We start from the raw sequence: 18222 nt of genomic DNA, 5'->3' as shown, positions 1-18222 counted from the left end.
AGATATATTTATAACTTATAGCAAAGGCTACAATGCCATGCTTCCCTTGGGACAGAAAGGTATAATGAAAATCCTAAAATTACCATTGTCTTGGTTTTTATCTTCTTGAGAGGTAAGATGCATCATATTTCTTGCTTTACTTCTCAGACTTGGAGAACAACAGTCATAGCACAAAGTCTTTATGCTACAGAGGCAGCAGTAACTACATGTCTTCTTGAACTGAAAATCTGTCAAGCTGCTTCTCCACATTGGAGAGATATCCAGATGCCTAGACACAACAGTCTGTGCATTAATTGTACCTGCCATCTATGTCTTGGGTATAGTGAGGTTTGCCTGGGATATACCTCTAGCAGTAACGTTTCTATCTTTACATCTTTATTGAGCACCTTGGCTTCCCGCCTCCATGAATACTGAACAACATGGTTCTTTCTGAATAGCATAAATTGAACTGAAGTTGATTTAAATTTCATGGGGAAAACAGCTTTGCTTCGAACTGATGCCAGTCCTTTTTTTTTTATAACACTTAAATCTACACATATGTAATCTTTGTCTTCTTTCTCTAATACACATAAACTTAACATTTTAATCAATTAACATGTGGATTATTTTCATTAAGAGGCTGTCCTTGTTGTATGCTATTTTTTCAATGTTCACAGCAACAGTGCACTTTTAAATTTCTTAGTGATTCTGTCAGGGTCTAATTTTCAACGCACAGTTCCCATAGTAACAACCTGGAATTTTAATCCACTAGGAAAGGGCAAGTCAGGTCAATTTTTAGGTCCTCTTCAGTCTCAGAAATAAAAAAGCACCATGTAAAAGAATGAAGATAAAAGCAGGCCCAACCCTAAATACCATTCATATAACCATGAACTTGTTTGAACCATGTGATTAAAAAAAGTCAGATTATTCTGAAAGTGATTGAAACATCATTATATTAAATGATTCAATGTGTCTAACAGGGTGGGAATATGTACTCTTTATGAGAAATGTTTAAATATTTAGAAATATGCTAGAAATATTTAACTAGATGGGGGGTTAGCACATGTCATTATAGATTTAAGTCTATTGTCCTTTGACAACATTTCCAGCTGATCCCCTGATTCCAAGCACATAGCATTCATAAACAATGATGTTGAACAGGAAAAAGAACACCCAGCTGGAATCCTAAAAGCTTAGCACTGAACCACTACCAATACTACTTACTATCTGTGAACTTAGAAACCTTATCCAACCTACCTCAATAAGACCATCATTTCCAACAGGAAAGAAACTCTGAGAATAGGTGACTTCAAAGCCTGCATGTGGGATTATCTGAAGACAATGCAGTCCACTATAGAGTCTATAGGATGGATCATCATTGCTTGTTTATTGTTCTTTAAATGAAGAGACAAATGATTTAAAAAAAGCACAGAATGAATTCAACAGAGTACAGGACAGAGAGGTGAAATTTGAGTGAGTCCTAGAAGTAGAGGTCATACCTCTTGACCTGGATAATTTAGAAAAATCCAAATGCAACAATTAGAAACATTGAATAACACTAAACAATAGTAGTTAATTAAATTGTAACCTTATATGGATAAGCTAATACATCACCAGATGTTCCAGTTCTAAATTCAAGAGTCTTAGAGTAAAAATTTCAGTTCCCTTAAGAAGCAATTCTGTGATTTTTCAACAAGTCATTTAATTTCTGTGAAATGAATTTCTGTGATTTTTCAGAAAGTCATTTAATTTCTTTGAGATGAAATTTTCTTCTCCATAAAATTTGTTAAATCATATCTACCTCTCAGAATATTATGAGCATACAGTGTGATTAAACATGTGAGTCTGTTATTGGCTTGTTATAGAGGAACACTAGGTAGGCTTGATTTCCATATTACTAGCAGCACTGATTATGAAAATATGCATGTTTGGACATCTCAGAGACCTGGAAAAACAATCATTAGACTGATAATGATTTGATTATAGCAACATCTTGTAAGGTTGTGGTTCATAAGAATTATTGTATGTTTATAACCTGTCTGTCACACTGCATGAAATTTAGTGGTAATCAGAAGAGTTAGCTGTAATTACCTAAACACATTAGTGATTTATAGTTTATTTTCTTTATTTTTTTTTTACTATAGGATCTATGATATTTACTTTCTGGACATTTAGAATCCCCTTCAAATATTCAGATACCTTAGAGGATATCTAGATGCTGTAGTCATAAAAGACTTTTTTTTTCCTCTGAAAATCGTGGTAATGCCCATATTGAAGTATCTATCTAGGATTATATTTTTCAAATATAGGCAACATTTTGTAGAATCAAGTAAGTTAAAAAATTAGCAAGGAGGCCAGCAGAATGATTGTCTACAAAGTTGTTACATTCTACCTGCCTACTCATCTTTCTTTTCACTACTGCTCTCTTAGGTCTGGTCCTTCACGGACATGGCAATACAATAAAGTGATGGATGCAGATATCCCATGAGTAGCAAATACAATTATATTTTATTCTCTTGGAAGCGAGCATCTTTGAGACTTTTTTTCCTGTACTCACGGTAAATAGAAATGGATTAACCACAAAGACAGACATTGGTCTGATTTTTTGACTGATTTCCAATCATAATTGTGCACGCATATGTGGTCCTTTACTAAATCGGCTCCCCATTTGTCAGTAAAATTTAAAGGCTTTTAGCAGCTTTCAAAATGTGTCAAGAGCAAAGCCTTTAAATACGACATTCCCAATGGCACCACTGTGAGGCTTGATGGGATGGTAACACAGAACAGACAGTTTAGAAGTTGGGAAGATAGTTCTTATCTCTCTGGCCTCAGTTGGACTTTTCCTCTTCCTCCTCCTCATAATCTTCATCGTCCTCCTCTTCCCCTAATTTAACTTTTATTCTGCTGCCATTTTTTTTCTCCTGGGGCTGGAAGGCTTATTAGAATTCTGATCAATGAGTTCTGGACTTGTCATCTGGGAAATCTGGGAACAAGGTTTCCATTCTATTGGTCAAACGTTGTCTTTACATCTGGTCCTGGCTCCTTCTTAGATGGCAAAATTTGAGCAAGTATCTTGCACTACCAGGTCTGGTCTCTTCCTACCTGGTCTTTAATAAAACTGCTCTAATTACGTACAAAAGGCTAATAGAATGGATGGAAGTGCTATGAAATCATCAATCACAGGTTATATGAAGAACATCTCTGATGGCCGTATTCTACAATCTAGTAAATTTAAAAAGTATGCATGTATACACATTCATATTACTAGATCAGACACCATTAGAAGGCCCTCATTCTGGAACACGGAATGTATGTGCATGTGTGTAAGCATGTGTGTGCTATCATAACACTCTAATTATGCAACTGAAATAATTTAAAATTTTGACTCTTCATAGTTTTGTGTACACTAACAGTATTATTTACTTAAATCCTAGTTAACAGTCCAAAAAATTGATAAAAACTCCAAAATATGTCAGTATGGTTAATAACATATGGGAATTCTTTTTTAGATCTACTATGAGAGTGTAAAGCAACTTCCCAATCATTAAACAAGTTGCTAGGCAATGGTTAAAAGTTTCACAAAAGCAGGCCCATGCACTAGTTCTATATTTGTATTACTTTAATATGAAAAACAGAGATTGCCAGAGAGAAATGTTGTTTGCATCACATGCCATAACAATCCATCTTATGTAGATTTTTCATGATGATGTAAGTCCCTTGCAGGGATAGATCCTTCAGCCTCACCGTAAGGGACATTTTACAGTCTTTATGATACAATCTGTCTGGAGTGTCTTAGATGAAGTTTCCATATTAGCAAGCATAGTATAAACAGTAGATGGAAGACTGAGCTCAACAGGAATTTAGAGATCCCCGGTTTCAATTAGATTGTTAGCTACCATATAGGTCTAAATTGAGACTATGCCTAATTATTGGATAAGGAATATCCTGACTTTAAATGACTACTTCCTAAGTGTCCAAAGGTGGGACTTAATGTGAAAAGGGTACATCCATGCAGTTAGTTCCAGCACTGCCATTTATAAGAGTAGCTTTGAGCAACCTACACAGTCAGTGACTCTGAGCTTTATTTCTGCTTTGGTCATGATGATCAATACCACAGACTTGTTGTACGTAGAAATACTGAAAGGAATGGCCTGGTACATATTAGACATGCCATAAGTGTGAACTGGTTGAGTTATTGGTGTCTAATTTTATTGAGACTGTGAGGTTCTTGAGAGAAAGATGGACAGCATTGAGCCTGAGTTACAATATGTGACCCAGAGATACATATAGTAGGTGTTAAACACATATTTGTTGAAAGAAATGGAAACCCTAAAGAGATGAATGGGTGAATGAATGAATAAATAAATGTAAATTAAGTAGAAGAGGCACACAGCTTTTCTCATAGAGAGAAATAAAACAGGTGTTTTCCTAATTAAATAGACATCTCAAAATCCATGTAAAATATTGGAAGGCTAAGATAATGTTGGACCTTTGAACAGCACCACAGAAATAAAATGTGACATTTCAACTACATTAATGCCTGATGGTGAAAGTAGAAGCCTCTAGTTTCTTTTAAAGGATTCCTAAGTCTCAGTCTTGGCATCTATCAAGCCACAACAGCTTCAGCATGTGTTGATGTAAACCTTCCAGATGCCAATATTGCTTGTTGAACCATTAGCCAATATACACCCTTCAACATGAAATCCTCCTAATGTCTGATTGCTCTTCTTCAGGAGCTCACGCTGCTTCATTTCAAACTGGGAATTACCTTTAATTCACAGCTTGAACAGACAGCCACATTTCGTTTTCTCTGCTCCCAGGTGGCTGTTCCTGATGCAGGGGAGAACTTCCAAAAATATATTAAGTCTTTTTGAGAAGTTGGCAAGATGTGAGACACAGGCACACAAGACAGGTTAAAAGCAAGTGTTAGCATTTTTAAAAATGTCTTGTTTTGTTTTTTGTTTGATGTAGCTTAAAAATCTGAATGTCTGCGACTACTGATAATCACCGAGGTTACAGGAGTTTTCAGAGAAGTAAGTTGTTGGATTAACTCAAAGTGATTATAAACATTACTAAATTTCAAGTGCCAAATCATGTGTTTTGATTAACTATCAATTGGATTAAAAAGTAACATTTTATTCCTGCTATAACATAGCTATTTTGCTACCAAATTAGATCCAAGTATCAGACCAAATACCGACGTAGGCAGGAATATCGGCAAGTGCTAGAGAATGTGGATTATTGCTGTGCAATAAAGGAGAGCCGTTCATAAATCTCAAATCAACTCCTCAAAGGAAACATTTTTTTGATGATGAAAGTTTTGGCAGGAGGATGGTCATAGCTATAATGAATATGAGGATTTTTGTTGTTAAATTGGTGAAAATTCATCTAAAAAGAATGTTTTGTTTCTATCAGTTATAGCATTCTGAAAGACACATTCTCATAAGCTCGCTATTCTCTATGGTAATGAAATCTTCATAACATTTAGAGAAAGTTTAGAGATGATGATAGTTGAGTTAAATAAAGCAATTTAATCCAGTTTTGTGTCTTACAAAGCAGAGGGGTATAATTTCTTGTGGGGCCTATTTCTACCAACCAGCTCTGTCTCCTTAAAGGTTTGGATCATGATACAAAAACCAATATGCATGCATGCTTTCTACTACTATATACCCCTACCACCTCTTTTCCTTTTCTTTCTTTAATTTTTATTTTTGAGAGTCTCATTTGGCCCAGGATGGCCTCAAACCTGAAATACTTGAACCTCTTGCTCTTACACCCTAAATTCTGGGATTATAGACATGTGCCAACAAGCCTGGACAAAAGGTCAAAGTTGTATCAAATTCCTGAATCCACCAGATCACAATGTAAAGGAACATTCCAGCCTTGTAGGATGTGAGGAAGATTTAAACACACAGGCTCCTAGCCTACTTTCACAATGTTTTACCTGAAAAAACAGTATTACTTGAAAACTTCTCTGTAGCCCAAATATTCCTTTAAGATAAGGGTGTGTGGTTAATTTATCTTCCAAGGGGGCTGAGTAAGTTTTAGGGACAGAAACTGTATTATAGCTTTAGGATGACAGATAAGATCATCCTGACAGGTATACTCAAAACAAAATGGTCTTATTTAAGGTATCTGCCCTTTATGTAATAGCATAGCTCTCTTTCCTACTACCTGGAACTACATGCATGTATTTATTCATACAACAAACATATTAACTACAAATATGGAAACTGTAGCTGGACACAGTAAATCTGATTTCAAATTGCTTATTAGTTCTCTGGACTCATGGTTGGTGCTTTCAGACACATAGTCAACACTATAAGTGAAGGTACTCGTTTTATGGCAGGGAAAAAGCATCCTGATTACATCTGACTTTATATTGGGGCCTGTATGGAAACTCTCCAGACATTGTCAATAGCATGCATTAAAACACAGAGTTGCTTGGATAAGAGCAGTTCTGGATGCTTTCCAATTGGGCAGAGTCCAAATGCTAATAATCAAGTTTAACAAAGGAACTTGATATTTGGAATTGCTGTCTTCTCAACAGTCCTCACAAAATAACCGAGTTCAAAGGCTAACTGAATGGACATTTATAAGTTCATGGAAGCCATCTAGAATTCTTTCCAGGGCAACTGAATATATTTCATCCGTTGTTGTTTTAAGTGCCTCTCCAAATTCAAACATAAAGAGGGCAAAAAGTGTGTCATTGTGAAAAAGAATTGATGATCAATTTGATGAGGCCATACAAAAAATACAGGTTTTGTTTTCTCCTCTATTGGCCCTTTATATTTTCCTTGAGAGTCTATGATGTAATGATATCTGGTGTGTCCAGTGAGAAACTGAATCCAGTGACTGATACATACAGAACTTACATGATATTCATGTTCAAATGTGTAAAACTCTTAGATTACTGAAAATTTCATCATATAACACTCATGCATTTTTCTTTTGGGGGAACAAAAACGTTTCTCTAAGAGATTAGACATTTTGGATTTAGAAGATTTGAGCCATTATTTTAATTATTATAACTCAGTCTCAGCACTGGCAGTGGGAGTGGCCAACTGCAGGTCTTCATTTTTTTACAAAGTTTTAAGAATTAAAGTTTAACACACTTTTATGTAGTTAGGTTTAATTACTAAAATGTATGCTTATATGTTTGAAATCTAACAAGTTTTTTGGGGGGTACAAATATGTATATGCATTTTCATTAAGTATGTAATTTCTTTTAAGAGATTCTTTGTACTTCAAAATAAAGATAAGTTATGCCATGATTTAAACTCACATCTACATCCAGTGCAACCCCCTCCCCACAAAATATCACGACAACACTGAAACAGAGACTCCTAAATTCTTAAGTTAGATTCTCTCGTCTAATGAATATTTATCTAGTGGGATTGCTTTAAGTTTCTCACCATTTAGTTCGATGTTGGCTACCAGTTTGTTGTATATTGCTTTTACTACATTTATGTATGGGCCTTGGATTCCTGATCTTTCTGAGACTTTTAACATGAAGCGATGTTGACGTTTGTCAAATGCTTTTGCAATATCTAGAGATGATTATGTGTTTTTGTTCCTTTGAGTTTGTTTATATAGTAGATTATGATTATATATATTTAATATATTTCCATGTATTAAACCATCTTTGAATCCCTGGGATGAAGCCTATTTGATTATTGTTAATGATCATACTTCATGAATTTCCTAGGCAAATGGATGGAACTTGAAGTTATCATCCTAAGTGACATAATCCAGTCACAAAAGAACACTCATGGTATGTACTCACTGATAAGTGGATACTAGCTCATAAAACTCTGAATACCCAAGAAACAATCCACAGAATTTATGAAGCTCAGGGGAAAGAAAGGACAGAAGGTGAGTGCCTTAGTCCTTCTTATAAAGGAGAACAAAACAGTCATGGGAGACTGCCTCACCTGGGGATCCACCCCATATGCTGCCTCTAAACCCAAGCACTATTGCTGATGCCAAGTAGTGCTTACTGGCAGGAATCTGATATGGATGCCTCCTCAGAGGTTCTGCCAGAGTCATACTGATACAAAGGATGATGCTTGCAGCTAACCATCAGACTGAACACGGAGACTCCAGTGAAGGAGCTAGAGAAAGGACTGAAGGAACTGAAAGGGTCTGCAACACCATGGGAAGAACAAAATTATCAATTAACCAAAACCAACTACAGCTCCCAGGGACTAAAATACCAACAGATTAGTTCACAAGGAGAGACCCAATGGCTCCAGGTGCATATGTAGCAGAGGATAGCATTCTCTGGCATCAATGGGAAGAGAGGCCTTTGGTCCAGCAAAGGCTCATTTTCCCAAGCCAAGGGGCTGAGGTGGGAGAGGGTGGTTCAGAAGGGGGTGCATCCTCATGGAGGTAATAGGAGGAAGAGGGGGATGAGACTGGGGGAAAGGGGATAACATCTGAAATGTAAATACAGAGAATATCCAATATAAAAGAAAAATAGAAAAGAAGAAAATTTATAATTGGAGCCCGTTGGAACACTATATGTCAACAAAGTGAGTAGGAAAATACCTACTTCTCCATAAGGCTAAATAAGTGTTTGTCTTTGCTCAAGGAAAGTGTAGCAAATGTCAAGAACAAATATTGAGCCTAGGAAGGTGCAAGTCTGCACAAAGAACCAAAGAGGTGAATGATCACTGGGTAAGTGCCCACGTGTGCAGTTCTTATAAATAACCTATACTTGAATGAAAGATCTGCATCTTGTCAAGCAGGGAAAACAAATCAAGCTGAGGAAAAGAAATAGACTATCTCAGACATTAAGGAATTCTGTTTTCCAAGGCTCTAATCTCCCTCTGCTGAACTAAGCAGTAGGTTACAATCCTTAGACATTTGCTGGCCTTGAACAGATGGATGTTTCCTATTGCTTGCTTGCCTTGAGAGTTACTTCTGAACGTTGGCAATAGGTCTACAATCAGAATGTTCCTAATTGCCTTCAGTATTACCCTGCCAAATGGAAAATCTTAGAAGTTGGCGTACTTGTATACCAATGTAAAATATGAGAAAATAATAATAATGATTGAACTGGTAAGTATTTGAAAGCTAAAACAAAAACAATTTTATCACAATTCTGATCTCCCTTGCACGAAATCAATATCTTCCCATACAAGAGAACATTCCAAATACAGTCTGATGGACAACACTTGGGGGAATCTCAATCATAAAATGGACTTAGTACTCTCAAGTCTTACTGATACTTATTACAGGAAGTTTTAGTCTTATCATCTGCATTGTATGTGTGCAGTAAATGCTATTCTCTGAAATGCAGCCATCAACTCTAAGTCACCTTTGACACATTTCTTTGTGTTAGGTGTAGACTACTAGAATACTTTAATCTTTGGCCTAGCAGCTCATTTCACAATGGAATATAGCAAACATGCTTTAGGAGTAAGATCATTTTGCCATGAAAGTATAATTTTATATTCTTCCTTGTTTGCAAACTTGCATTGACTTCCTGAAACGTGTTTATGTATCATATTATTTTAGTAGAAAGATGGTAATTTAGGATTGGCAATAAAGCAATAGGATCTATGGCTCATTCAGAACAACAAAAACAACAGCTCATGTGATTAATGTAAAAACATGAAATGCACAGTATCAGAGATGATTTTCATTCCTGCATGCCCATTAATGTGGCCATTACATCAAAAACTTGATTTGATTATTCCATTTCCTTGTTTGTTGCATATTATAAAACTAAAGAGTTTTCATTGTTAAATTCTAGCTTTTAAATACAAAGTACATGTCAGCTGCAAAAATCAAACACAAAGAGCAACATCACAAAAAGCCTGGTGCTCTGGTACGGGATTTGAGATTTAATTACTGTGCTGCAAGAAGAAGATGGAGTAGACGCACCACTGCCTATGTTCGAGTCTTGGTAGTCTTGGAGACGGCCCCAGTTGTTTTATGCAGTTATTCATGATCTTCCAAAAGGTGAGCAATTCTCTTCAAGTGTGTCATTAGACTACTTGTGCATCATAAATTATTTCATTTTCAAAATTTTTAAGTATATAATATTACAGAGAAAAAGTCGAATTCCATTTTCTATTATTAGGAAAGAGATAAGTTATAATAGAAATATTCCATTGATATACTCTTGGGCAAATGGATATTAAAAATCTACAATAGTTAATGTGAGGGAATTGGTTCTCTATAAACTCCTCTTCTGATTGGTATTAATAAAAACGAAGAGAGTGCATTGCAAGGCTCTGACTTCTAACTTCACTCTTGGTCTCTCCCATCTTTTTCTCAGTCTCCCTGGCTGTTTTTATTTGGCTATAACACACAGATGACAGATAATTTACAAATGATGGAGTCTTGGCACTTCACATTGTCTTTCAGGTCCATTCTTTGTTTTTCCTAGTAGCTGGACAGGCAGTTGTACTGAAGTTACATGAAGCTCAATACCCCATCAAAATATGAGAAACCAGTGTTTGGATTGTTTTCACTGAAGTTACAGCTGTTTTCAGGTATTCACCTAGACCATATCTATATCATTAGATGGCCGATTACTGCCCACATCCATTTTTATTCTTACTTGCTGACCACAGTTAGTTCAGTTTCAATGATATGGTCTACTAAAGATGTGTTTTTGTCATCCTTCCCTAGGAGGTGACAGTACTAGAAGGTGGGACACTGAAGAGATAATTCTGTTGCAAAGGTGAGCCTTCATCAATGGAATTTGTGTCTTTATAAGAGCTACTTTAGAGAGGCTCTTGTTACTTGTAAAATATGAGCTTAGAGTGAAAATGAGGCTATTTAAACAGATACCTCTGACTTTACCTCTGACTTCCTAGAATCTAGAACTGTTAGACATCTATGTCCCCTACTGATAAACTGCTCAGTTTATGGTAGATACTATGGGAACTGACATGTACAAAGGGAATGAGAGTTTGATTACTGCTTTACTAACTTGAAAATAGGAGTAAAGGTTTGTAGTCTCAAAAGGAAAACAAAAACAAAAACAAACAAACAAACAAACAAACAAAAAAACCAAGGGAGTAGCAGCTCATCACTGTATTTGGGAGGGTAAATACTCACGACTTGAGTGGTACTGACTTTGTGGAAGCTCTGCTGCTTGGGTCACTCCACTCTGAATAAAAAGGACACAGAGAATTACTATTCATGCCCCTAATCTCCAATGAGTATCCACAATAAAATTACTTTCTAAACATGCAGCCTGCCGATGATTTCAGACCCTTCTGTCGTAGGTAGTAGATAAAAAATAGGTACTAGAAGAGTCAATCCCAGTGTAACCTTTGTTACCATTATTCCTTTATGTCTTAATGACATTAAGCAGAAAAGAGGGCAAAAGTAAGGGAAATGAGAATATGGACGGCTGACAGAAGAAGATAATTGGGAAAAGAAAACCCACTTACTTTGTAAGGTGAATCCTGGAGTCAGATGCTGAGATTCCTGTGAGGAAGAATATATAATAGAGACGTCACTAAAATGATATGGGAGTGAAGGGAATTAGCTGGTATTTTAAAGGATATATTAGTAATGTTTACAAACAAGAACAAAACTGTTAAAATTTTATTAGTTAAACTTCTCTGTGTGGCTGTATTTGTACCTACTACCCAAGGCTGCTGCAACAATTTTAGAAAGAATGTCACCTCATTATAATTTAAAGGAAAGTTCATGTCTATCTATTTGGAACTGTAAACCACATGAGAACAAATGACCCATATACGTAAAGCTCAAGTGTGTAACATCACTTAGCTAGGCAATGATGCCTCTTAGAAAGTCAAAGAGACTTGGTTCAGCCAAACACATGATCATGTTCTTTTCTAAAAGTATAAACTTGATTGTAATTAATAAATATATCTAGTTTCTTCCTTGGTTAAAAAAAACAATCTTTAATAAAATGTGCAAGTTAACTTAGTACAACATAGGTATTCATCACACTTTATTACAAGTCTGTTGAGGTAGAGAAAGTAATTTGAAATATTTAGTAGACTATATTATTGAAAGGATTTAAATTTTATTTGAAAGCACCCTTCACAAAATTCATTCACTGATTTGAGAAATCTAGACTTGCAATTGATCAGTCTTTCTGGGAGCATGGCATACCTGTGGAGATCTTCACAAACTTGCCATGTAAAAGCATTAAAGCAATGCTCAGAAATGGTTTGAATGACAATGTTCCCTGTGGTCTTTGACACTTTAAAACTTTGTCCCTGGTTGGTGGTGCTGCTTTGGTAGTTTTAGGCAGTGTGGCCTTGCTTTAGGAAGTGTCCCTGGAGGTAGGCTTTGAGGTTTCAAGGTCTTGTGCTGTTACTAGTTCATTCTTTAAGGCTGAGATAAGAGCTCTCTCTCATCATTCATACCTGCTTGCTGCCATACTCTCTTGTCATGATGTTGAGAGATTTTTATCCCTGTGGAACCATAAAGTCCAAATAGGCCCTTGCTTCTGTTAGTTTCCTTGGTTATGATATTTTATTACAGCAATAGAAAAGTAACAAATATATCAGGTTGTACAGAATACTGTGTGGAGAATATGTAAGGACTTCAGAGCAAAACCCAAGGCAGTTAACTCAAGTAAGGTTCTGGGTTTCATCACTATCACTACAAAGAAAGTTAATGTAAAATTTCTTTTATCAGAATCTCTGATTTGAGTAATGTATTCATTAGGGGAGAACTCACCCTACACAGAAGAAGCAGCCTAATTTATCTTAAGAAAATAAGCAAAGAACCATATGACTGTGCTGTAATTTATCTGAAAGTCAAGTTCTCAGTCTATTTATTTATTGTACCCGTTTCACAGGAAGTTTGACTTCTGTGATGATTACTCTGGAAAACTATAATTAACTCAGCTAAAGATTTTCACTAATTCTGCTTAAAGTTTACTGTTTAAAGGTTTCTAAAATTGAAAGAGACCTGCCTTTTGAATACTTTTGTTTGGTAACTTTGCACCCCCCCCCAAAAAAAAACAAAACAAACAAAAAACAAAACCAAACAAACCATGAGTTGGAAAGATTATTGGCCCAAGGACCGGACTCATCACAGTTTATGCCATTCTCTCTAAGGTACAAGAAACTCTGCAGAAGATAATGAAATACTGTAAGAGGCAGAAGAGAGAGAAGGGCTGTGAAATGCTGTCTTCAAGACATTGCACAGCTATTGCAAACAAGATCTCAAGTAGCTTTGGTTGTTTGCACTGGATCTGTACAAGATAGGGCTGTCAAAAGCCAATTGTCAGTTGTAGAGAGGCTTATGGAACCTATCTTCCCTGCTGAAGTATTGGAAACTAATGGATTGTAGGAGACAGATTGTCATTGTCTTCACGAATTCAAGGAATGTCTCTTAAACCTTTGACTACATAGAAGATCTTAGTTAAAATCATCAGGTCAGAAATAAAAGAAAAATGCATGTTTGTGGTTAAAGTACATGTAGGGAAGAAAGGGCATATGCAAGGCTTGAAATATTTGAAAGGAAAGTAAGAGAGTTTAGCACCGATCAATGTAATGTACTATATACACATCCACAGGAAACTGTCAAATACAAATTTAATCACTAGAAAGGTAAATTCATGGAAGCTGAACACATGTTACCATTCTGGATGACAAATTTTATTACACTTCCTACATAAGTATCATTGTACCCTTCTTATATTTACTTCCTCACTACTAGTATTTTTTGTCCCTCTGTCACTAGAGAACTAGCTGCCTTTTGACAAAAGGTCTCTAAAATGTTGAACCATTGTATCTATCCTTTAGGAAACTACAGATGGCAAGGAAAAAATTGTCTGTAGAGGTTATGTCACTAGTCAGAACTTAAAAAGCACACAATTCTGCATCCATTAAACATTTAATGGGAGAAAAACATTCTTCTCTGTGTTATTTTTCCTTAAGGGCACAATTACAGCTTAATATAATAATTGGTGCTGATAATAGTATTAAAGTTAAGAAGAACAACTGTAGCATGTTCAATATAACCTTCTACAAGATTACAGAAAAATATTAGTTAAACTTCGAAATAATCTCCATCATGTGGAGTTTCTGAAACTATCAGACAATTTCAATTATCCAGAACATTTTACTTACATACATAAAAATGAGTTGCTAACCATTTGCTTCACCTTAACTTTAAACAAGTATTTCTATCTGGTGTTTCTCTAAAGGAATTTAATTTATTGCAAAGATGCAGAACAAGTTTAGACTTGTATACCTTCAAGAAATTTAACACACATTCTAAAGTCAAACAAAATAACATGTGATAGGAGATTAAAACACACAGTCTTTATATTTGTTTTGTAAGCTGTTTTATAAAATGCCCTTTATAGTTAAACAATGGTATGTACTTACTAATAAGTGGATATTAGCCAAAAAAGTACAGAGTACCTAGGATACAGAACTCAAGACAGTTAACAAGTGGAAGAGCCCAAGGGAGGATGCTCCTTTAATCCCACTTGGGAGGGAGAGGAAAATAATCACTGTCTGCAGAAAGATGGAGGGATCTGGTAAGAGACAGGAGTGGGGAGGGGAAATGGGAACATGATTCGGTATGGAGGAGATAAAAGTGAAGCCTTGAGGGCCAGCAGAACAAATGGAAATGTGTAACCTCAGGTACTGGAAGGAGGGTGAACCCTCAAAAAAATTGCAGAGACTTGGGGGGGTGAGAGACTCTCAGGACTCAAAGGGACCTTAGATAAAATGCCTAAAAGTGGGGAGAGGGAAGTAGAGTTCACCTCCAGTCAAAATATAGAGCATCGAGTGGAGGGATGGGGTTGCCATGCCACAGTCATAAACTCTGACCCAGAATTGCTCCTGTCTAAAAGAACTGCAGGGACAAAAATGGAGAAAAGACTAAGGGAAAGGAGGTCCAGTGATCTGCCCAACTTTGATACATCTCAAGGGGGGGCTCCGAGGCCTGACACTATTACTGATGCTATGTTGTGCTTATAGACAGGAGCCTAGCATGGCTGTTAGCTGAGAGGCCCAACAAGCAGCTGACTGAGACAGGCAGATACTTACACCTAACCAATGAACTGAAGTCAGAGACATCTAGGGTTGAATTAGGGAAAGACTATAAGAAGCTGAGGAGTAGGGCGACCCCATAGGAAGTCTCAATTAACCTGAACCCTGCTAGCTCTCAGACACTGAGCCACCAACAAATAAGCACATTAGAGCTCGTCCGAGCCCCAACACATATATAATAGAGGACTGTAGGGTTTGGACTGACTGGGAGAAAATGTGCCTAACCCTCAAGAGACTTGAGGCCCCAGGGAATGAAGAGGTCTGATGGTGGTGGGAACATCTTATTGGAGACAGCGGGGAGGAGGAATGGAATGAGAAACTGTGCAAGGGGGACCAGGATTGGGGCAACAGCTAGACTGTAAAAAAAAAAAGTAATAATAAAAAATGAAAAAGATGTACTTTGAAATCAGGCATCTGTAATTTAGGTGGAGAAAAAAACACCATGTTCTTTAAATTTTGTATATTTTTCCTCTTGTTTCCTCCATTTTTAATATTTTCATTTTTCTTTCTCTTCCTTCTCCATTTTCTTCTTTTTATACATTCCCACCACAGTGTACTACCTCATGGGATCCTGGAGTACCTTATTTAATGACCATGCCCCCCAGTTTTCTCTATAAATTACATATGCTCAAGTTACCAATATCTCTGGTTGGTAGTGAGGACTGAAAATTTTATTCTACATAAAAGGCTTAAGATGAGTTGAGACTCCAGGAAGGATGGCAAACCAGGATAACCATGGGATTGGGGGAGCATGAATGAAAAAAGAAATGCCTTGCTTCAGCCTGGGGCAATGAACGTTACTGGTTAGCTTCGACTCTATTCAAAAGAGAAAGGGCTATTGAAACAATTTAAATGCAGATATTGTCAAAACCATAAGCATACCATCTGAGAACTATGATTTAAAAAAAAATTACAAAGACCATAGCTGTCAGGTCATGTCACAGCAGTATACTCATTTCCCTAGAGTTTACCTCTGTAACTGACTCTCTAAAACCTCCAATCCAAGCACTTCAGTTTGCCTCCTTGCATGGGTCATACCACCCTTCATTCTTGGTCTTCATCATGCCAGGATTCTTCAGGCAGCATTCTCTGGTGTCCTGCCACTTCTCAACATCATAATAATTTTCTAAATATTTTCACCTCCATGATAACTACTTCCTTGAGTGATCAAGAAAGAGTTGTATACGGTTCAGAGCCTTATGTTTACTTCAAAGACTTTCACATTCTTTGGGCCTGCCATTGATAGCTTATAGTGTGTTGTTTTACGTTTCTAACATTAAGTGTACTTTATGAATTTAGTAAATTATTTCAGAATAAATAAATGATAATAGGAGAGAGGAAAGAAGGACAAAAGGAAGAAACATTCATTTAAATTAAATTATTTTATTAGAACAGCCACATCTTTCCCCCTTTTATTGAAAAGAGGTTCTTTTCTCATTTAATCAAGCCTAATGACAGTTTTCTCTCCCTCAACAATTTCAAATTTCTCTTCCCCTACCCTTCCCTCCCATCCTGGTCCTCTCCTTTTTTGTTTCTCATTAGAAGAGGTTTCTAAGAGATAATGACAAAATATAACAACCTAAAAGGTATCAAGATAAAACAAACCCTTACATCAAAGTTTGATAAGGTGAACCAACAGAAGGAAGAGTCTAATAAAAGATACAATCACCAGAAACACACTTATGCACACACCCAGTAATCCCATAAAAGCACTAAATTAAAGCAGAGAACATGCTGGGGGTCCATGTCAGTCCTGTGAATGTGCTGGCTTCTGAGGCTCTGTGAGTTGGTTTAGAGGACCCGTTCTCCTCTGTCCTCCATCCATTCTGGCTCTCACACTCTTTCTGCTTTCTCTTCTGTGGGGTTCCCTGAGCTCAAAGAAGATGAATTTGATGAAGGTGTTTAGAGCTGACTATTCCAAAGTCTCTTTTGTATGATGTCTGAGAATAGCCACATCTTGTAAGGTGGATGCGACAAAAACTAAAGTAAACTAAACTAAACAAAAACTTGTGGAAGCTCAGGAAGGAGTTATTTCAAGTCTTCACAATAGAACTGTAGATGAAAAAGTTCTGTCTGTGTGGTATCATGGCTTAGAAGGCTCTGTCTGTTAGTAAGCAAGGATTGGAAAGGTGACATAGGAAAATTAAAACAAAATGACAGGAATGAAGAGTATAGCTTTTATTAAATTGAAAACCATAGGAGAAATGTTGGATTGTGTATCTGGTCTTCTGTAGGGGATGATCTTCTGTTTCCTCATCTCTAGCTACCATTTACTTGGATAGAGGTAAGGCCTGGATATGAGATATGTGTTGTTTTAAAGATTCTTTCTTCTTTAAAATTTTGGTGCCATGATGAGGACAAGAGAAACTTCAGATTATTTTTAAGGTACCAGAAGACCAGTGTTATTTTATAATCATAAGTCCCACTGGAACATTGGTTCAATGAACACAGTGAAGGTAACGGAGAAGAGCAGAATATAGCTATTCAACTGTGAGAGAGGAAATCTATTCTACTTAGAGATTCCAGAAATGTGAATGTCAGTGCCAGAAGCAGGCTCCACATGTGTCATGGTCTATGAGGAGAAGCAGACCACCTTTATTGTACAAAATGTAGGGATTCATTTTTAAAAGATTATGCTTCTTGACATCGGCTAAATTCAAGTGTAAAAACTACTTAGGAATACCCACTTGATTGACTTCTTTTTAGAGGAGGTTAGCATCATTTGCTCTAACTCTCTACTTGTTCTTGAAGCCTATCTAAAATGCAAAGGCCATCTAGTTTCTATCTGTGTGTATGATGTTCATGAAACACACACACACACACACACACACACACACACACAAGGAAGAGAGGGAGGGAGGGAGAAGGAGAGAATCGAGAGAGAGAGCTCATCATTGCTTTAAACAGGCCATCTAGCTCAGGTAAAGACAGCTAGCTGATCAGAATCATCCCTTTTACTTGTGAAGCTACACCTGTCTCACAAAACGATTCTACCTAGTAATAATAATTTGGAGGCACAGGAAACTCAGCTCTTCCTCCTTCAGTGTAAAAGTCTTTCAGCTTTGGAAGACAGCAAGTTTATTTGTTCCCCTGTGGTAGGTCTCTTTCCCAGGTTGAGACATTCTCAACCTGCTCATTTACTTTCTGGAAACTTTGTACTTTTCTTCCAAAGTTTCAGCTTTGAATTCTCTTACAATCTTAGATGCTCCCAAGGCAGGAATCCTGACTG

At 36.7% G+C, this 18222-nt stretch overlaps 1 protein-coding gene across 5 annotated transcripts in view; it reads right to left on the bottom strand.

Moving 5' to 3' along the window:
- The window catches only part of AFF2 (ALF transcription elongation factor 2), a gene marked incomplete at both ends in the record, with an annotated part of 471510 nt that overhangs the window by 133796 nt on the left and 319492 nt on the right, over positions 1–18222 (bottom strand). For 3 of the 5 annotated variants that reach the window (XM_080909761.1, XM_080909762.1, XM_080909764.1), the window contains 2 exons: positions 11056–11107; positions 11394–11430. In XM_080909761.1, coding sequence (XP_080765887.1) covers positions 11056–11107; positions 11394–11430 — 89 coding nt within the window. The remainder of the gene's footprint in view (positions 1–11055; positions 11108–11393; positions 11431–18222) is intronic. The other 2 variants (XM_080909763.1, XM_080909765.1) reach the window with 1 other exon arrangement.

The sequence above is a fragment of the Micromys minutus genome, assembly GCF_963924665.1.
Source record: "Micromys minutus genome assembly, chromosome: X".
Lineage (NCBI taxonomy): Eukaryota > Metazoa > Chordata > Mammalia > Rodentia > Muridae > Micromys > Micromys minutus.
Note: the sequence above shows the minus strand (reverse complement) of the source record. Positions and strands in the feature narration are given on the sequence as shown.